Below are 21,312 nucleotides of genomic sequence, written 5' to 3' on the forward strand. Positions count from 1 at the left end.
ATAATTTTTGAAGTGTCTAGTATTATGGTACTGTGACCAAAACACTGATGTGGAAGCTCTCTCAGAGTTACTTGATTAGGAGCTTCAGATCATTCCTTCCATTATGCTTAATGCAGATATGCAAGGTCTGGGTTCTGTCTTCGGTAGAAGACTTTCCCACTCTTTCAGACATTGTATTGTAAGCATTACATGGCTGCCCCTGGTAAATGTCTGACTCTGTTGCCGTTTGCTGGTGCAGTGGGTGATTTAGTGAACGTTAGCCATGTCACCTATGTCACACAGACTGAAATGCCACAGTAGCTAAGGGCTAAATTCTCCTGTTGAAGGAAGAGAGCTGTTTGCTTTTGGGACTGTGTCAATTTTTTACAAGTTTGCATAGGCTGTGAGCATGTTTTAACACTCGCAGTCTCCCTCCAGGAGGAGACATAATAAAATCAATTAACTGTAGAACAAGAAGGAGAGAGACAGATCATAGCAAGCTGGGAGGGATAACAAGCCAGAAAAACAAAGCATTTGGGAAGGAGAGAACCCCCGTCAGGAAAAGAGACAAGTCAACATACTGGTCAGGCCGCTCTCCAAACGGTGGGAATTTTATGTGGGTCACAGGAATGTGTTGAAGGTTTTGTGAAGGATGCCTGAGGAACTCACCAGCCAGCATTGTCAGACAGGAAAGCCACTGTCACCACTGATAAATAGTCAAAGAGCCCTGAAGAATTCCGTAATGGAAGCTGGAGTAGTTTATGAAGTGTTTGGGGAATGCAGAGTGAGATAGTGGGGTGCCTAGCAGTAGATTACACCCGAGGTATGAGCAAGGACAGCATGCTACTGGTCTTTTTACATTCCTGAAGCTCTCCAGATACTTGGCAAAGGTGTTTTTTAGAATGGAAATAAAACCAGACTACAATTAGCTGATTTGGGAACTAAGCACTAGCCATTTTAGCTGGAGTTTTATATGTCTTTTGGTAAGTCCCCAGGGGGAGCTCCCCAACCATGGGTGCATGCAGCAGTGTCCCAGCCAGACAGGGTGTCAGCCATGGAGCTGTCTCCTTCCTGTAGTGTTGGGCAACCCTGTTCCTTTCAAATGCCAAATCCAAAGGTCAGTTACTACATTAGCAAGTTTTTATCCTCCCTCCCAGCAATTTGCTTGTGAGACCCTTGGCCTGGGTGGCTCTCGCAGCAGACCAGAGCCCTGTAAGACTCACAGCTCCTTCTCCCTTTTGTCCACTTGTGCCCTGGTCTTGGAATTTCCAGTGGTGTCAGCTCTGTGTTGTAAGCACAGACTGTGTAAGCTGAGTGCTGTGGAAAGTAATGGCTAATAATAAGTCACATTGTAAGATGCTGTGCATGATGAAGCAGGTGCTGAGGAGGAGATGTGATTAAGGACCTGGCACTGGTGAAGTGACTGGAGATTTTTTCCGCTTCTTCTGTAACAGAGCGCTTTGAGACAGCTGCTGACAAAAAATGTCCCATCGCTGAGGCCTTCCTCTCAGTTGGCAGTCCTGTGCCAGCTGGAGCTGGGCCAGAGTATTAGGTTGCCTTCTGCCGTGAAAAGCTAGAACTCTGATCTGGAAAGAATTGGAACTGCCCGTGGAACTGTCAGACACACGATCGGATAGCAATTTGCTGAGGAGAGGATGGCCAGGCCTCAGTGTTACCTGAGATGCGTATTGAGAAAACAAAGTTTGCAGCCATGGCAGCAACTGCTGCCTCTTAAATGTTACCCTTTACACAGCTTGGCACCCTCAAGTGTAACAGAGACTGTTAGTCCTTCTTGTGGGTGAGCAGGGCCAGAGGAGGTGAAAGACCTTGCACAAATTGGGAAATGGCTGCTCCTTTTGCTGCCTGCGGATATATGCGATTGCATGTATGTCTGCCGGCACATGCCTTGTGCGTGCGCTCTGTTCCTTTCTGCCGTCATCATTTCAGTGTTACGATAATGCCTGGTGCCAAGCAAGGATGACACAGAAAAGTTGCCTGTCAGTTATGTTAAACAACTGATGGCTCGTGGCTAGTAGCCCACACAAAGTGATTGGTATCTTCAGCTGTTTTCAAATAAGTACTAGGTTTTTATGATTATTCTATGGTTGCTGAGTCTGCAAACAACAAAAGAATTTGTTTTTCTTGGCTCTGCTAGACCCTGCTGAAAGTGGGTTGAAAATTTTCTTCCAAAACATCTGTTCTCAGAAGACTGAACTTTCAACTAGATTAATATTATATGAAAAAGCACAAGCTTTCCTTAGTAATTTAAAAATATTCTAAAAATTGAAATCTTTACCATGGGGGGAGGAATATTTTGTAGGCATGCTCGTAAATGCGAGTGAGTTTTGCATGTGAATGCAGCGTTCCTGAGAGAAAGGCAATGAGTGAGTAACATGGTAAATGTTGTATGGTACCAAAAAGAATTGTAGCTACCTGATAAAAAGGCTAGATATATATAGGCTCAGTCTGGTGTAAAGTGGCTTAGAATACTTCCAGATTTCCTGAGAGGCTTTATACCTGAGTTATTGTTTTGTGCTGCAGCAGGCGATACAGAGTAAACCAAAGAGCGTTCCCTATAGTGGCTCTGTCTAGTTTGACAGAAACGTGGATCTCGCGCCCACATGCACACACATCGGATCTGCTGGATGATTTGGCAGCTTAGTATTGCCCAACGAATTGCAGCCCACGGGGGGGGAAACTCGCGAGGGTGAGTATGGTGGGTGTGTATACAAGTTCGTGTGCGTGAAGGGTCGTATGAGCGCTCAGCACGTTTGTGCATTTCTGTCTCGCTTGTCCCAGAGGCAGTTCTCTCCCCCTCCTCAGTGCTCCCCCGGAAGAGATAAGCTGTGCTTACGTTGGCATCATCTCCGAGCAACCCGGGAAAGACGAGATAACACCCTCCTCTCTCTGCCTCCGTGCCGTTCCGCCCCGACCCCCGCCTCCCGCGCCGTCCTCTCCCTCCACACCGGCGCCGCTGCCGCTTCGGGCCGTCCCGTTCGCCCAGCCCCCTCGGGCCTTCACAGCCCGCGGCAGTCGCGCACGAGCCCGCCCCTTCTCCCTGTCCCACCGCTGCCTCCTGAAATTACATCTCCCGGTTGACGAGCGCGCCCTGAGCGCCGCAGACCGCGCAGCCGCGGCTCCCCCCCCGGCGCGGGCCCTAGGGGCCTGCACCTTGGCAGCATGGGAGCGGGCCGGGGGCCGGCCGTCGCGGGGGCAGGGCTTGGGGCCGCCGCGAGCAGAGCGCGCCCTCCGAGGGGAGAGGCAGCGGCGGGAGGGGAGGCGGCTGGACGCCTGCCGGGAGCGGCTCCCGGGCCCGCCGGCGCCATGGCCAGCGAGACCGCGGATCCGAACAGCCGGGAGGCGCAGGCCGTCTGCGAGGCCCTGGGGCGCTACGAGGACACGCTGCGCGGCGCCGTCCGGGAGATCCAGGCGGACATACAGGTGTTCAAGCAAGGGGTGGGCCGGCAGGTGGAGGAGGTGCTGCGCCTCGCCAGCCCCCTGGCACACACCGTCTCCGAGCTGCAGCAGGAGAACCGGCGCCTGCGGGCGCAGCTGGAGCGCCTGAGCCGGCAGGTGGAGGCCCTCGGCCGGTCGGCGGGGCTGCCGCAGGAGTGGGCGGAGGAGGAGGCAGGGAGCGCCGCGGGGCCCGGTTCTCCGGGGCAGGGCTCGGCCGGCGGCAGGTTCTCTAGCCAGGCCAAGCTAGCGGTCACCGGTCGGAGCCAAGTAAGTGCTGGCGGTGGGAGGGAGGGCCAAGAGAGTGCATGAGCAGATGCTTCACGGGTGTTGCCAGGATCTGCACTGGCACGGGGAACGTTTAGCGGCACGGGGCTCCACTTTTGCAGTGCAGGGTCAAGTGGGGTTTGGGGTTCCTGTTTATGGCATTGCTTGGTCAAACTGCGATATTGGTTAGAGTAGTGGCAACATGTCAGTTCAGTATTGTTAGAAGTAAGAAGAGAAGCTGAGGCAGCCTCAGCTATCAATATACGTACATATGTGAATATCTGTGTATCCTTTCTGGACTCGATTCAGGGAATCTGTGTGCCAGCAATGCAGTTTGCCAGCTGGCAGGCTTACAAAGGAGAACAGCTCAGCGTATAGCAGGCAGTAGCATGTTTTCCTAAGATAGTGACTTAGCATCCTGCAGTGAGAGTTTTGCTGTGCAACCACTGTCCCACACTGTTGCAGCTCTTTGCTGAGACGTGGGCCTTACACGAGCTGTGGTGTTCTGCATGACCTGTACTAGGACAAGCACACACATTCCTCTTGGTGATAAAACTCTTTGTGCAACATAGTGGAGCCTTGTAGCTCGGTGCATGGAAACCTCAGTTAGTGGGAAGCTCATCTGGCACTGAGATGTTTTGTGTAATACTTCTTTTTATGTGTCCGACTATGGAAAGAGCTGAGAGCTCTGTACAATCTTTGACGCCAGGAGGTGTCAGCCAGACAGTACACTATGATTCAGTCCCATAAAACTATGTGATACTAGAGACTTGGCTTTCACAGCTGACAGCCTATTTTGGGTAATGTTGACTAAGCCATGTCTTTGGGGGTCTTTAAGGCTGTTGGAGCATGGAAAGATGGTCTGTGGTCTATCCAGGCTTTGGGGATGGAAAATAAAAGCTTGGAAATGAAATTCACTCAAGGCTAAATCACGAGGAGTGAACAGAGAGTCTGTATTGCATTCCAGCCCTTTTTATTCCTATTGACAGAAGAATGGGGGCATAGGGCTTGCCACAGCCAGGATGAGTCCAAAGGTAGAGCTGCTGCTGGATGCATTGTTCCAGCATAGTCGTGGCAACTGCTGCCTTTTCCCCCACATGACAAGGGTAAGCAGCGTACATGTGACTTTTAGAACCGTTCCTTTTTGTTCCATGGAGCCATCCACACATGTTCGTATTGCAAGGAACAGGAGTGAGCTGAGTGACACGGAATGGATGGGGTTGTGGGGTCCCTCACACAATGTTGCCTGCTCCATCACCACTGCCTTACATTGAAGCGTGTACTTCACACTCTGTGAAGTCTTGCATAGAGGTTATGGCAATATCCAACTTTAAGTATCAGTCTGCATTAAAACACAAAATGAGCTTTTGTTTGGATCGGTACCTTCCCGCTTTGCTTTGAGGGTTCAGGGAAGATCACTTAAGTACTGATAGTTCTTCAGTGCCCTCCCTCAGTTTTCCCTGGAAGGCTGGACAACTTTCTGAATTAGCATGGCTGATCGAGAAGGAATTTCAGTACTGAGAACCATGGGAGATGCAGCTAGAGCTACACACAGCAAATGCATGCAGTGAAAACATGATTTTGTGGGTAAGGCTCAGATGTAGCTGTGCTCAAATGGCTATAGAACAAGCATTCGTTAATGTGCTGGTCACCCGGATTCTCTGTAATGAAAAAAGTGTTCCCGCAGATTCTGTGAAAAGTACTGCTTCTATTTTTCTTCAGTGATTATTCCATGTGCAAAAGCTTTCCTAATATGCTCAGGGCATTCAAGGTTTCTTGAAGCTGCAGGGTTGGTTACGGATAAAGAATACTTGTGTTATCTGACAGGCAATGGGTTACTAGTAGGAGAATTAAGGGGTAAATGTGGTGCCGTTCTTGCTGATGTCTAGCAGCCTTGTTTGGATTTCTTCACGCGTTTCATCATTCCCCATTTTTGATGTATCAGTGATCTCTTCATATGCGAGGAACAGTGTCAAGTCTTGCATTGCGTAAGACTGTGGTGGTGTTGCTGTTCACCAAAGTGAAGCATCTATTTCATCCAGCATGAGTAACAAGAGAGGGAAGTTCCTCTTGCAGATAAACAGCATTTCTAAATCCAGTGATTTTTATCGTGACCCTCTTGATAATTGGTGCTTTTATGAAAGACTTTGGATGACTATTGTATCTCATTTGCGAGAGAGGAATCTCATTTGTCTGTCATTCTTCTATAGTTTGACCTTGTTGTAGGCAAAAGCTTGAAGACAGATGAGCACCTTAGAGGCTCAGAAAGGAAGTTAAAATTGTGCTTCTTTTCTTTATAATCTCATGACCCGGTGCTTACTTTTTCTGAATGTATGGAATTTTCACTTCTGGGTTACGATATTTGCCTGTTGTATAGCAACTTCCAGTTATGGATCTGCAAGGTCTAACTTCTTTGCAGTGGAGGAGGAATTCCATTAGCCATACAGCTGTGGGAAGTATTATCACCCTACATTACCCAGAAACTTCTGAGCTAGAGAGAGGTTAGTTCTAAGAGCAAGCCTAAGACACGCAAAACATTAGCGTTAACTCTCTTTTCTCCAGCTTCACCAGTTCCTCGTCATGTTGTTGTTGTCACACAAGTTGTACAAAGGGGTACTTCTCATCATTAAGCACAGGTGTAGGTACCTGTCCTGCTGTTTACAATCTATGTGGCCAGCATTGACACGGGAAGTACTGTTGCACACACGGGTTTGTCAGGAGCTGGGCATCTCCAAACAAAGTGGATTTTAAAGTACTTTAGCCTGACGCTACTAAGTGCACAGTAGAATCTGATCCCAGATCCTCCCGGCATTCTGTTAGCACATTGGCCTTCCCCTCCTCCAGCCTGGTATCAGGTTCTTCCCCAGCGCTGTTAGCGTTAGCCAAAATGTGGTAATCAGATTTGCATAAATTAATGCAGCACCTGTCACTTCATTAGGAAACCAGTTCAGTGTTCAGGATACTACATGATCTTTGCAATGACCATCTCATTTGACTGTTTTGCTCACCCCCACTCCCCAGCATATAAAGTAGATTCATGTTTACAGTCTGCACAGGTATTTGACGTGTTCAGATCGTAATGGTTGACACAAAAGGCTAAACAGTTCTAACTATATGCCATGAGTACATTCTAGTGAGCTGCATTAGCTGTGCTTTCCATTTCAGTTCTGGAAATGGTCATTGTTGACTAGGGTCTCAAATACACTAAATACAGCAATAAAAGTTCAGAACCCCTGATTCTGCATGGTTTGTACGATTAATATTTGGTGTACTTTTCTCAAGTTAATCCTGGCAGCTAGTGATAACTAAGCCTAGTACCTTCTTGACAGATAAAAAAGTTTCAAAATAATTTTATTTTCACAGGTCAAAAGACCTGGATACAATGACACAGATCTATTTTAGCGGCAGTAAGTCAGACTATGTGCATATGGAAGCATTCTCTGTGGGAATAGCAGATGGTATAAAAATGAAAAACATTTTTAATTATCGGGAGAGACAAATGCTGTTTTAAAGAAGTTGTTCTGGTGATGCATTGTGAAAAAAGTTTGCAGACTAGTTTTGCAAAAGAACTCGATCACTCCTTTTGGGCCTAAGCTGAGTAACTGTTGAAAGAGTGTACCTTGTTGATGTGAGGTCTTCTGAAGACCTGTCAGTAATGAAGCCTCTAAATGGGAGAGATCCCACAACAATGAGTGGATCCTAGATAGCTGAATTGTAGTGCTTTTGCTTGTGAGAAAGGTTTAAGTGCTGGGAAAGGGTGAGAAGTTCTGAACATTCCAACTTCCCCAATCTAGTTTATTCTCCTTTCTTTTCAAATAAGAAAGAGAGACAGAAAATAAAATTAAACAGAAGTTCTTCTCATTTGGGTTGATACACTGACCTTCATTACGGATTTGATTTGTGGAACTTGCAGTGTTATCTTAAAGCAGGCTAACGTAACCTGTTTGTGGAATGGACATTCTAATTCCCCGCTGTGCTGGGTAAACCTGAGCCTTTATTGGGTGTCAGTGGGAATCCGTCGGTCTGGCTGACGGTGCTGTAAGCAACTTTGTGCTAAAGCACGCGGGAGCGTGTGGTTGGTTGAGTGGTGCTGGTGGTTGTTGCGAGTGTTCTGATTTGTGGCTGTTGGGGTTTTTTTGTCTGCTTTTTGTGTGTGTGCGCGCTTTGTTTTGTTTTAAGCATCCTCTCTTATGCGTTTTAGTGGTAAACAGACTAAGGAATGTTTCGGCTCATCATGTACCTTCTGGGCTCTTGTCTAGCAGAGCACCTAAGTGCGCATATGACACCAGGAAGGTCACTGACTTAGAAATTAGACAAGAGAATTAAATGAAAGCTCCTGGCTGAGAAACCTTTAAAAGTCTTCCGAGAGTACATCTTCCACATTTTTGGGAAGTCTCCAGTCCTCTTCTGAACTTTGTATTGTGTTGTATGAAAATCATATCCAGGTGATCCCATCTCTTTTCCATACGTAGTGTAGAAAATAATTGACACGAGAATCTGAGCCGAAGTTAAACAGTAGTATGCAACCTAATATAATAAAATGCAGCATCCAAGCTGAACTTTGAAGAGCATTCACAGTATCTCAGTGTCTTGTTGCCATTCCTTTCTGTGTTTTATTGTAATATATATTTGTATATACAAGGCAGTAGGTCCTCATTTTGAAGTCAAGTCATTGAGGTTTTACCACACTTGAATGGTTTCTCCAAATTATGCTCTAGTCTTTAAAAGCCTGGATACCAATTGTGATCTGAGGATGTGGGGCCCAGCCTTAAAGTCAAGAGAAGGATTTTCCTCAACTTTAGTTGTGTAAGCTCGTAACTCAGATTCTGCTGCGTACACCTGTGTTCTGTTCAAATCAGCTGGAGGTTGACACTTAAATTTCTAGGAGGATCAAAATCTAAGCCCACAACTGCACACTCTCTGACAAAATTGTGTTTAGGCTGCCTTACTGTAATCTAATACTAGTTAAAAAATTCTTAGCAAGATCTCAGATCACAGTTCCCAGGAGCTGACTGGTATTTGTACTTGAGGGGACGAAGGTTCTAGTATCTCAAGTAATGGATATTAAAACAGTGCGTGCACTCTCCATCATCTAACAAGATTAAATGCTTTTAAAGAATCTCCAGGGTCTGTTAACATTGTCTGGTGTTAAGCTTGGATGACTGTAGACAGATGCATGGTAAACCACAGACAAGTTCCAATAAACTATTTTTGTTGGTTTATCTTAAATTGATTGTATGGTTTCTGTATTTTACATGAGATATTAGAATAATTTATTTATAGGGTGAAAAAATATAATTTGTGATGATGCTATGGGATAAATAAGTAAAATTAAACCACCAGTTCGCTCTGTATTTTGTGTGTATGAAGAGCAGAGACAAATTAAGTTACTACTTGTATACACCCTGCCTCTTTTCTGTTATGTTCTGTTGTTTTTATACTTACCTGTAGCATAAGATCTTCTTCAGTATCTGTCTTCAGTCTGTCTGTCTGTAAAAAAGAAAAAAAAACTTGTTTGGATTGAGTTTATAAGAATTCTGGATTATGTTTATAATGGCACATTTTTGGACAATCTGGTAGTTACATATCTGTCTAGAATAACAACTTTTTTAATGGACTTTGTGTGGGAAATTCCAGTCTGCTGTTTGTATATGCTGGCTCTTGGAAGCTGCATTTTTAAACTGAAGTAGTTGTGTGTCCGTGACGCAGTTTCTTCTTTAGTTCCTGCAGCCAAAATTAATGTAGTTTCTTGTGATTTTTCACACAGCCCCCACCCCACCAAAACAACAACAACAACAACAACAAACTCTGGAAAAAAATATTGGCTGATGATTCTGGAATTATATTGGCAAACATAATGAGAAAAAATTTTGCTTTTTCCAGAAAATACTGTCCTTGCAGATGTTGCAGATTATAATGCAGCTGTAAAGTGCTTAGGATCATCCTTACTTTATGTAATGCTTTTACGATACATTATCAGAGTGTCCTTTCTTCTGTAGCAAACAGAAGAAAAACCTGCAGAGCATTTAGCACTTTATGCAATCTCAACCAGTCTCTCTACTATTGTGCAAAGTCTTCTGTTTATCACCTTCACAGTGGATGGTGGTACCTTTATCTAACCAAAGTGGAAGACCCCTCCTAGGGCTCACTAGCACAAGGAAGACATGTTCTTGGCAGGTATCTCTGGATATTCCTCTAACTTTTGCTTCTGTTTGAAATTTAGCTGTCATTTCTGTTGTCTGTTCTGACAGAGTGTAGAGCTGGATGGCCACCACAAACCTGAGTATAGAAGAGTTTTTAGTTCTTCCATTGTTGAAAATGGGCATCAGTGTTCATCAGGTATGAACAAGGAATGAAATGAACTAGCATTACTTGTAAAATACCTGATCCTGGCAGTCACAGAGCAACTCTTACATGTTGGAAGCATTAGAATCTGCTATGGGTATCGTACTGTGTCACTGATACCATTTAACTTTATTTCCTAATCAGGAGTTCAGCTTTTAAACCTTAACTTTATTGTTAAGCATCCATAAATGAGAGACTACGACTGTCACATTATCTGGAGGCACTAGTGATTATAAGGCCTGCTATTCTGGGTGTCACTGTAGCCTCGCATCCAAAAACATTTTGCAAATTACTTGTCCACTTCCATCGTCATTCAGTGGAGGATGGACGTAATGTCTCGATTTTCTTGAAAACCCCAAGGCACACAGCATTTCATAAAACCATGAAAAGCGCAAGAATGCTGACTCCTGACCCATCGCAGGAAATTGGGCATGGGGGCTGCACAGAGCAAGCGGAGGAGCTTACGAGCTGCTGATGCTGGTGGATTAATCATGGAGTCATAGAGTGGTTTAGTTTGGAAGGGACCTTTCCACCCCCCTGCCGTGAGCAGGGACATCTTCACCCAGCTCACGTCGCTCAGAGCCCCGTCCAGCCTGGCCTGGGGTGTCTCCAGGGATGGTTCATCCACCACCTCTCTGGCCAACCTGGGCCAGGCTCTCACCACCCTCAGGGGCAACAATTCCTTCCTCGTGTCTATCCTGGATCTCCCCTTCTTTAGTGTAAAACCATCACCCCCGTGTCCTATCATAACAGGCCCTGCTAAAAAGTCTGCCCCCATCTTTCCCACCGGCTTCTTTTAAGTACAGAAAGGCCACAATAAGGTCTCCCCGGATAATTTGTTCTTGCTGAGATCGCTGCAAGGATCAGCTACACTAGGGTTGTTTCTGCAGTGTGCTGTAAATGGTATAATGGCCCACAGAAAGAACTGGGGGAATATTTCCAATGACTTGTGAAGTTGTTGCATAGAAATTGGTTTGTAACTCTGTTATAAATCTGCAAATAATCTTCTCTCCTTTTCTTTTTATTCACTAGGTCAGGCAAAATTCTGCCACAAACTGACCTCTTTTCAAAGGTCAGACTCTTTGCCTGAAGCCCATGCCCCTGCAGTCACCTTGCAGATGCCCCACCTTCCTGTTACTGCAGTAACCAGGGTTTCAGAGAAGTTCTCAGGAGAGGCTGTCTGTTCAGCAGGAACAACGAATGCGTCTGCTGGCCTGCTGGGACAGAGCAAGAGCAAAACTGCGCTGGCAGTGAAAACTTCTGACCAGTCAGGTAAGAGAGACAGAAATAATTTGTTTGCCGAAGCTGCGTCCCATGTCTTAACTTCAAGAAACTAGTGCTCTGGGAATTGTCCTGTGACCTAGTGGTGATTATGAAACCTCACTTCTCTGTCTACATATCCCATGGTGGGACACTGATTTAGAATATCATGGGTCCTAGTAGGAGCTTTGGGCTATAATGTCACAGCTGCTGAGAATTTTTGCTGCTTAATATAGCTGAGTTCATAGTATAGCTTATCTTCTAGCACAGTTACTGAATAGTATCTCTTCAATGTGGCCAGCTATTTTAGTGAAATTTGGAGGAGCTTTTACTGTTTTGAGACCTGAGGCCTCTTGAGAAGTTAAGCAGACATTTGGCTAACAGGTTCAACGTTAATTTGGAGGGAGGAATGACTGACAGCAGACTGACACATATACTCAAGTAAGAGTGATTGCAGAATCTTATTTATATCTAAGTTGAGTTAAATCTAAAGGCAAAAAGGAAGAAATCTCATTCATATTGAAGTCATTCACTTACACATCAGACTATATATATGGGTCAGAAATTACAGAGAGAGACCAGATGGAATTGCCAGCAAGAGACGGGGATTATTTGTGGATTATTCTTTCAACTTTTATCTTTATTAAAGCTAACCGTGTAGCAACGCCTGCCTTTTTTGTCTTTTCTGCTTTTTCAGCCAGGGCCTGGAACTCAAGTATGGTGAGAACAATGGAGTCATCTGCCACTGGAGGTGAGTGTTCCCATCAGTATGACCTTATGCAATACAAATTGAGAGTGATGATCCACATCTGGGGGATTCAGATTAGAGCATGTAGTTCCAATTAGTCGGTAGGTGTATGGTAATATTAAAATTGCTAACAAGACTGCGTGCCGGTTCAGTTTCCCAGGTACCATGGAAACTTGTTCTGCTGTATCAGATTCTCAGTCAGTTCAAAGTGAGGGGTATGGATCTTTACCTGCACGGTGGTGTACATGTATACTGTTAGTCAATCTGTGCAGTGGAAACAAAAGGTGCCAGAAAAGTGTGGCAGAACAGACAGTTTGAACAGTGAAGATTTCAGCTGGTAGGTAATAGCAGATGGGAAGTCATGGGCCCACCCTATGGATATTGAAGCAAATTGCTTTGAGCAAAATAGCAGTAGGTAATTTCCTTCGTATATGAATGTGTTAAAGGACAAAATGCCTTGAGGATTTTTAATTTCAGTAAAAACAGTTCCATCCAAAAGTACGTCTGATTGATTTCACCCAGCTGTTACTGTCTACAGAGTGTACTGGCATTTTACACTGGTCTCAAGTGTCAGTATAGGAAAGATGTAGCTCATCTATAATAGGGATCGTACTCTTCTTCATCTTAAAACCTCTGAGATTTGCACAAATATCTGACAATTGTTTGGTCCCAATTTTGTCACATCTGTTTGGTGGTATTTACCAGTGTTTTACGTGAGAAGTGTAGTTGATCTGGATCCTTTCTATAAGCAGTGGGGAGAGTTCAGCATTTTCAGAGAGTGATTTGAACAGTGATCAGGTTGGATTGCTTCTAAGGTGCTAGTCTTTCTTCTTTGTATGTGTAGAAGGAGCCTTCAATAAATCAGTTGCTGGATTATGCAACAATTGTTGGCTTTACTGTGTTAAAACTGGGCAATCCACTCAATTGTTCTGCATTTACAGAGCATAGCTGGAGTCTAGAGCTGGGCTCTAAAAGGCAAAGTACAAAAGGTAGAACCTCAGATGTGGGGCTAGGACGATGCAAAGGTGGTTTTAAAGCAGAACAGACTTCAAAGGTGGCTTAAAAACTAAAATGTTTCCTGGTAGAAATTAGGTAATTTAAATTATGCTCTCAATCATGGCAGACTTCCCAGGACTCCTTATGGCTGTCAGAATGACTGTTAGAGGCTGAGCTGTAGCACCATTTCTTCCTTTGACTGAAATGTCACTGGCGGTGCGCCCTCCTCTGAGGTCGACAAGACGGCCCTGAAGTGATCCAGCCTTCTCAGTGCACTTTTGCACAGGCGTCCTCCCACAGCCGTTTCTGGTATATTTACACCATCCTCGCTGCAGTGCAGCAATTTTGCAGAGGAATTGCACCATTAGGGAAAATCCCTCCCCAGCTTGTTAGCTCACACTGGAAGTTAGGCAGAGGCCTGCAGCTTTTCACTGTGGTGAGTAAAAATCGGCGCATGGCTATCTATCAGGAAATGGTTTAAAGACATATGAGGAAAAGAGATAAAATGAATTTCCGCCCTGATGCATCTTGTTTTTCTTGCCTTTATACAGAGAATACTACTTCTGTTGCTAAGTCTGTCTCAACTGTGAGCTATGGGACAAGTAGTGGAACCAAAACTGGCGAAAGGTATGCATTTTTCTTGATATTTTGTTAGGCCATTGTGGTCAATATAGTCTCAAGGGACAGGTGTTCTGCTGGCTTGGAGAACATGTGCTGTATTTTAAGCCCATTAAAGGTTGTGAGCTTTCATGAGGGCTAAGTGGAAGAGAGTTGGAAAGGGACAAAAACAGTTTGTAGAGCAGTTTGAAGTGGATCTAATTGTAGATTTCAGCATTTTTACAGTGTTAGGAAAACTCTCAGTGCCAGCAGTGGGTTTTTGTTAGGAGGAGCACATTGTCAGGCCCTTTGAAAACACTTTTAAAAATACTTAGCTGTGTTGATATTTGTACTTTGGGCTTATTTTTGGAAACCAATATATGGCTGCTGTCGAATATCCTTAGTTTGGCTAGCGTAGAGTTGAGTTTGTAAATAAATGCCTTGCTGAGGACTACTACACTTTCTTGATTAACTCGGAGTTGCAGTTGCTTAGTATAGGATTACATGGTATCACAATTACTACTGGCATATCAAGGCATCCTCAGCATGCAAAATATCCATCAAGAAAAAGTGGAGGGCAGCCACTTTAAATCTCTTAAATGTGGCTTGCATCTGCCTTGAAAATTATCCCAAATTGGGCTTTACATTTCTTCTGAGAGAACTCAAATATCAAAGTGCTGATTTTGGAACTATGATACACTGAGCACCCTAGAGAACTTGCTGTCAGATCTGACCTCCATCTGTACCAGAAATGAATGTGTGGCACCTGTATCATAGCCCTTTGCCTCAGTTTCCCCATCTCTGTCATGGGAAATATTTTCAAATGCAATGTGTGGCTTACTTCATTAGTGATGATGAAGTGGCTTATGGCTCAAATGAACACAAATCAGAATATAATCCTGTATTTCTCAATCAAATTACCAGCTTATGGTCAGTGAAGCAACACTGACATGAGCTCAGGATTCTGTGTACTGCAAGTAAAAGTTTCAAAACTACTTCCTGAATTACTCTTCAAGTACCATTTTTCAAACGTGACTTACCCTCCAGGAGCTCTGAAGTTGGAAATTAAAGGGATTTAGTGCTCCTATGTGGCCATAACTTTTTTTTCCTTTTCTTTTTTCTTAAAGGTATTTAATTGTGCTACAAAGCATTTGTGACTTGTCCAGCTGTGTCTCATCTGTAGAAGTACCGTAGACTCTTCTCTAGTTACGTGCTGTTTTCTGTCAATGGAACTTTGACTTTTACTTAAGTTGCTTTTGATTGAATCAGGTACTCTCAAAACAGCTGTTTTGAGAGGTCTACACTAGGCAACAGCTGGACCTTTATGCTGACTCCCAGCACTGGAGAGAGTTACTTTTTGTTTAACCACATACTTTTCCTGTTAACGTTTCTCTAGTGCCGCTGACAGTTGCCGTGATGTGACCCCCAGCTCTCGCTCCTCTCCCCCCACTGCACGTCGCCAGGTTGAAAGGAGGCGAGAACTGGTGCGGTCTCAGACGCTCCCACGGACTACAGGAACACAGGCCAGGAAAGCACTTTTCGAGAAACTTGAACACGATGGTGGAAAGTATGTCACACCCCTTGTTTCCAGAATGGGTTTGTTAATGGGAAACTAATTTGTCAATTATTACCAGATGAGGACAGCTGGGTGGGAGGACACTCTCAATGTAGGGTTTTGAGCTAAGGGACAATATGAGGTCACATATAACTTCGCTGACTTCACAGACTGAGCCCTGGTTATTCACAGCTACAGATTCCTCTGGCTTTGGAGTTGTTCAGCTAAGAAGCAGCTGCCTTTTTTCAGGAGTGCTGTGAAAACTACCTTCTCTACCATTATAAGAGACTGGGAATATAGTGACTTTCTGTTGCCATTCATTAAGGAACAAAAGCACGAACTGTTGTTTATGCACCATGATGAAGGGCATGATTTAAAGAGAAGAGGTCTTGGAATCCTGGCTTTAGTGAAATGAAAAGGAGTTTTTCTTGCCGGACTAACAAGTCGAGGTTTCAGCAATGTGTTTGTCAAATATCACCTGGACAGAAGGGGCTGACCTGGGCAAGGATGCATAGATGTTGCTGACAAGTAGGTTTAAGTTTTTCTAGAATGCAATTTAATTTGGTCTCTGTTAATTTTCCAGAGGAAAAGGAGAATCCAGAGCTAAGCTGAAGAGATCACAGAGTTTTGGAGTTGCCAGCGCTAGCAGCATTAAACAAATTCTGTTAGACTGGTGTCGCTCAAAAACCATAGGATACAAGGTGAAGACATGCTAGCACTTTCACCTCTGTCTTTTTCAGAAGAATTTTCAAAAAAAGCCTACTCAAAAAAATGAATGTAAAACGTGCTAGAAAATGCATTAACTTCTGCAAGGTCCAGTTTTGTGCGGGTAACACAAACACGGTTTGCATGGGCAGCAACTCAAGACAGTCAGTGATTGCATGAGTGAGAGTCTGTGTGTCTGTCAAAGCAATGCATTACTGTTTGTGTGAAAGCCTACATGTTTATGCTTATGAATATAGACCAGTATACACTCACATTTGTTTTCTTAGTTGCAGACCGTAATTTTTGCATTTGCATTATATGTGGCAAGATCTGAGTAACATTTCGCTAGTATACGGAGACTATGGCCCTTTTGTCACACAGCAGACCAAAGTACTCTCTCCTGGTATTAGATAAGTGAATTTGTAGTAAATGGTTGAATCACAGGCTGTTAGTGAGCTAATATTTATGAGGTAACTTCGGTGTAGCTAAAAGAATGCAGCGGTTAAAATTTTGGTAATTTTACCTGGCCTTAAACTGTAATTGCCAAAGCAATTTCCAGCAGAAATAACTTTTTTGGCTATGTGTTTTGTGTGTGTGTGTGTAATATGTTTTTTTCAATATTATTGTAAAACATGCATTTTTTGTTGCTGGACTCTAAATTGTAGCATACGTAAGCAGAACTAGCAAAAATTACTGTTAGTTGCTTACCGGAAAAGGTGGGGCTTGAATTTTATGTGATGGGAAAGCAACCTGAGACAAGAAGCCAAATACGTTTCTCTTCACTTTGAAAGTAACAATACGCAATTGTTCTAAAAACCAGGTTTTGCAGTAGACGTAATTCTTCCTGTATTTCTTCCTATGTTTCTACTTATCTGTGTGTAAACAGGCATTGAATTGGGCCTTACTGAAAAGCAAAGCAAGTAAGCATGGTCTTTAGTGTTATTCACAGCCACAAAATGAACTGTTCTTCAATTATAAATACTTCACAGGGATAAGCACTGTACTTAGTTTCTGCAGATACTGAGCTGGTGCATCGGGCGTGCTCCAGAGCTCACTGAGGTTGACAAGATTTTTCCCAGTATTTTCAGTGGACTTTGGATCAGGGATCTTGACTGTGTCTCTGCTTTGCGTCTGGGCATTTCGAGCAAAAGGCTTTCATTGCTGAACTTGCCATTGTATCTCTGAATACAAATAATGTAATGGATATACAACAAGGGGAAGAGAAACATAAAGTCTCTGCTCTGTTGCTTTGATTAGCAGGAGAGGACAGAAAACTGCAGTGAGCAAAAGCAGCTGCTCTTCCCTGTTCCTCTGTGTTTCATTAACGTGCATGTTTTTTTCATCATGGCAGCACATTGATCTCCAGAACTTCTCCTCAAGCTGGAATGATGGGATGGCATTCTGTGCTCTTGTGCATTCTTTCTTTCCTGAAGCTTTTGATTATAATAAGCTTGACCCAGCTAATCGCAAACAGAACTTTGAGCTGGCCTTCACCATGGCTGAGTGAGTATCACATTAGATCTCTGCGAAGTGCTTACAGTTCGAGTCTAATGTAGCTGGGCAGCAGTGAAGAGTTTGGTCATTGTTCTTGTAGATTCTGTTTCACTAGCTTACATGTGTTGTGCCAAAAAAAGGTAATACAGCTCTGCATAGAGAATGCAGAAACAGGAGACTCAACAGGCTAAAATCAGAGGTGGTTTTACCAGGCACAAGGTAATTCAGTGGAGTCCCATGTTCAGGTCTTTCACAGTGATTCAGGCAGTAGCTGAATTCTGCTTTCTCACTTCTGTGATTCTCACCAGCCTTAGCACTGACACACTGAACTTGAGACATCGGCCTCATGAGTTATGCTTGGACAAAAGAGGGAAAAAACTCCTATATGTGTGTGTGGTTTATTGTTGTTTGTTTGGGTTTTTTTTAATTACTTTATTCTTGGAGTAATGAATGATTCTCAATGAATTTGCTGTTATTGATCGTAAAAGAGAAATTTGAATTCATAGAACATAAGGCAGCCATTGTTTACTGACAGTCCACAGAAACTGGACATACATACAACTTGTAGTTTCTTAGCCAATCCCACCTGTTTGATAGCTGATTTGAATTTGAGGCATGTTCGTACATCCATCCAGCCTCTCTGGAAAAACTGTGACCCCTGAATGGCAGGGAGCAAGTAGATTAATTTTTGAAATAGAGTTTTGCAGAAGGGTTCATCTCTGTCTACACGTTGCTTTGGTTGAACAAGTATGAATGTTGAATTCAGTCTAAGTAGAATTAGATCAAGGCTGAGATTTTCTCAGTATCTCAACCTGGTAATTGCATGTTTGTAAAATGGACAGAGCTGATACCCTCAGTCACACTATCCTGATCCTTTTAGATGCAATCTACCTGGCAATTAAATAACTTGTTTGTTAAAGTCATTATGAGTGTGAACTTGTCAGCTAGAAATAGTAACTTTTTTGACCCAGTAACAAAGTGATTCTTACTTGCTGTTTTGTTTGACTCATGCAAAAGAAAGAACACTCTGTGTGGTGTACAGTTGGGTTTAGTACATTCTTTCAGAATACTAAGAGGATGTGGGAATACATGGCTAAAGTTTCCTGCAGCTTTTGATACAGATTGGAACACCAGTACCACCACATTGAAGCTCCGGGGTTATTTCAGAGCATGTTTTGTTGGTTGGTTGTTTTTTAAATTAAAGCAATCATTTACAGGACTGGATTTGCCATTCCACAGAAAATTTTTGGAAATTCTTAGCATAATTTTGGCTCCCCTTATTACAGACCCTAGCAAAGGAATTCATTTGGGAATTACAAGGTTTTTATACACACACATATATGTATATATAAAAAAGTTTGTTGCTCCTGATTTGGAAGAGATTCTATGGCACTTTTAGGTGGTTTATCTCTAAAGTTAAAATTATCTGCCACTCTCAAAGGAAAGTTGCAGTGTTTTTTCTGTCTCATATAGTGGAGAACAGAAAGCAACATACACACAACAGTAAGAATCATTAGATACGAGGTACAGAAATGACTACTTCATAGCCGTGATTGTCTTTAAACTAATGGTTCTCTTCTGGTGCCAGAAAAGGCTCTTCTCTCAGTTATTGCTGTTCACCCCAGTATGAGTTCTGCTGATCAAATTGCTTCATGTCCTTGTGATTTTTCATCTTGGGCCTGAGCTGATATGTTCCTTTCTGCTGGTCCAGATCTCAGTCAGGTCTCTGCTCTCCAGCCTGATCGTCTGACGTAGTGTTGTCCAAGTCACTCACATCTTAAAGATGTGGGGGTGGTGGAGAACAGTCCACAGCCACATGGGCCTTCATTGGCACATCTAATTTTCCTATATAATAGCCAGAAAAACTCATGATTTGCAAACTTGCATGACCCTGCTTACTGAGACTTGGGCAGAGGAATGTGAGATTGGGCTACGTGCTACAGATATCAGGGATGTGAGTGGGAGAAAACAAACAGAAGAAAAAAACCCACAAAACACAAACCACAAACAAACAACAACAAACACCTTCCCCCCTACCCCCCCAACCTACAGCATTTTGGATCAAATACCGGTATAGAGGAAGAGAGGGAAAGAACAGGAGTATTCCACGGTCACAAAATAATCTCCGACCTGAACCTGACCATTTAATTGTAAAATGAAATGTAGCTGATAAATCGTGGGATATCTTAAGTGCCTCATTGATGCTCAAATCAGAGCAGCAAATGAATCCTGGAAATAGTTACAGGCCTTCAATTTAACTCTTTGCTGTGTGTGTTTTATTATTACTACAGGAAAATGGCTCAATGTGATCGTCTGATAGAAGTGGATGACATGATGGTGATGGGTCACAAGCCAGATCCCATGTGTGTCTTCACCTACGTCCAGTCTCTGTACAATCATCTACGACACTTTGAATAAGACCATCGACATCTCTCCAGCCAGAAGGGTCAAGTACAGTATGCTAATGGGAAGAGGGACTTTTTGCAAATGGAACGCAGTGTTATTTCTTGCTTTTTACTGTCCCTTTTCTTACATTCAACTGTGTGGCTGGCTGACTGTGGTGTTGCTGGGCAGTGCCCCAAAGTGTTGATTGCATCAGCATGGCAATAATACAGAAATGTGTTTGAAAAAGGCAAAAGAAAATAGGGAAAGGCAAATGCTGTCATTTTGATGCTAGTACTAGGTTGGATTTTTAATATTCTTGTGATTAAAGATCACAGAAAATGAATTTGCTCCTCCTTTCTCTGTTAGGCTGGGGAGAGAGTTTTATGCAGTGACAGGTAACTCTGCTACAAAGGTGCTCCTTCTTAAAATGCAGGTAAAACTCCAGAAGACAGCACCTTCAATTCCAGTGCTTCATTTAGTGTAGCACAAAAGAAATAGCAGATGGACAAGAAGAATTCAGTTTAGCAAATAACCTGGAGTACTCGACCACTAGGGCAATATTGCCTCTCCTCCAGCCCTACCCACGTTCCCCTCCAGCATACATGCATGCACACACACATATCAAACAGGCATTGCTCTGTTCTCTTAAAGTAGAAAGAGAGCATAGCCTCTTACCTGCTGCAATGACAGGTAACTACCATGTTACACAACAGTGTTTGTCTGTAAAAGTCAAATCTAAACTGATTTGCTTGGAGGCTTGCTAAAGCCACTGCTGGCAGTTGTGGATTAATTTCTTGATCATGAAGAACAGCAACAGCTGGGGCTGTCCTGTGTATGAGATCGTATGTTTGCATGATTTAGGATTATGGGAGAGGGTGGAGCTAGCAAGGTACAAAATCCTCTGAGCAGTTGTAGTAAAAGCAAGACTGTAGTCCACTTTGACCTGGACTCTAGGGGAGGGCAGCTCTGCAGTGTGGACAGGAACTAAGTCTCTACGGCTTGCTCAGTCCTCGTGGTGACTCTGAGGTGGACAGGCAGCATGCCAAAAAAAGTAAGAACAATGTGGGACTTTTGAAATGCCTTGAACTAGTTTCCATTTTCAGTTAAATTAGTGTTAAAACCACAATACAGTGGGATTATTCCAGATTTACAAAAAGGTCTTGTGTCACCCTTTCTGGTTTTCTCTTTGGTAAATCAATAGAGCTTTGTTTTCGCAATCAATTTTAAAAACAAAACCACTAAAAAAGCATACTTTAAACAAAAAAAGAAGCCTTTTAAAATTATTTCTTTCCTAAGAACTGGCTCATAGAAAGTAAAAACTGAAAGCTGTGAGCCCTCTGCTCATGCTAGAGAATGTTTTTTAATCTGCATTTGTGCTTTTCATAGCTATATTTATAAAGATGACTTTGGTTCTGTATTGGTGACCATTTATAATAAAATATGTCAAACACTCTTCATATTTACTGCTTCTTGTTAGAATGAAGTGACAAGTAACAAAATCAGTGAAAAGAACACAGAGTTTTTCTTA

The 21,312-nt window shown here is 43.3% G+C and overlaps 1 protein-coding gene across 2 annotated transcripts; it reads left to right on the forward strand.

The window, feature by feature from the left end:
• Positions 1 to 3,078: 3,078 nt before the first annotated feature.
• SMTNL2 (smoothelin like 2) lies at positions 3,079 to 21,241 on the forward strand. 2 transcript variants are annotated; one of them, XM_082068267.1, is made up of 9 exons: positions 3,079 to 3,702; positions 9,951 to 10,038; positions 11,077 to 11,316; positions 12,002 to 12,055; positions 13,600 to 13,675; positions 15,042 to 15,212; positions 15,784 to 15,901; positions 17,257 to 17,408; positions 19,691 to 21,241. In XM_082068267.1, the coding sequence occupies exons 1-9, from the start codon at positions 3,160 to 3,162 to the stop codon at positions 19,815 to 19,817; spliced, it is 1,569 nt and encodes a 522-aa protein (XP_081924393.1). In that variant the 5' UTR covers positions 3,079 to 3,159; the 3' UTR covers positions 19,818 to 21,241. The 2 variants fall into 2 exon arrangements, with proteins under 2 accessions (XP_081924393.1, XP_081924394.1); XM_082068268.1 differs by having other exon boundaries at positions 3,082 to 3,420.
• Positions 21,242 to 21,312: the final 71 nt, after the last annotated feature.

This window comes from Streptopelia decaocto (genome assembly GCF_964273445.1).
Source record: "Streptopelia decaocto genome assembly, chromosome: 18".
NCBI classification, from domain to species: domain Eukaryota; kingdom Metazoa; phylum Chordata; class Aves; order Columbiformes; family Columbidae; genus Streptopelia; species Streptopelia decaocto.

What these genes read in the sequence shown, in the direction of transcription:
- SMTNL2 (XM_082068267.1), top strand. Translation starts at nt 3,160, where the DNA reads ATGGGAGCGGGCCGGGGGCCGGCCGTCGCGGGGGCAGGGCTTGGGGCC. An exon ending in TGGGCATCAGTGTTCATCAG is followed by an intron (nt 10,039 to 11,076) that starts GTATGAACAAGG and finishes TTTATTCACTAG; the next exon opens with GTCAGGCAAAATTCTGCCAC. An exon ending in GAAAACTTCTGACCAGTCAG is followed by an intron (nt 11,317 to 12,001) that starts GTAAGAGAGACA and finishes CTGCTTTTTCAG; the next exon opens with CCAGGGCCTGGAACTCAAGT.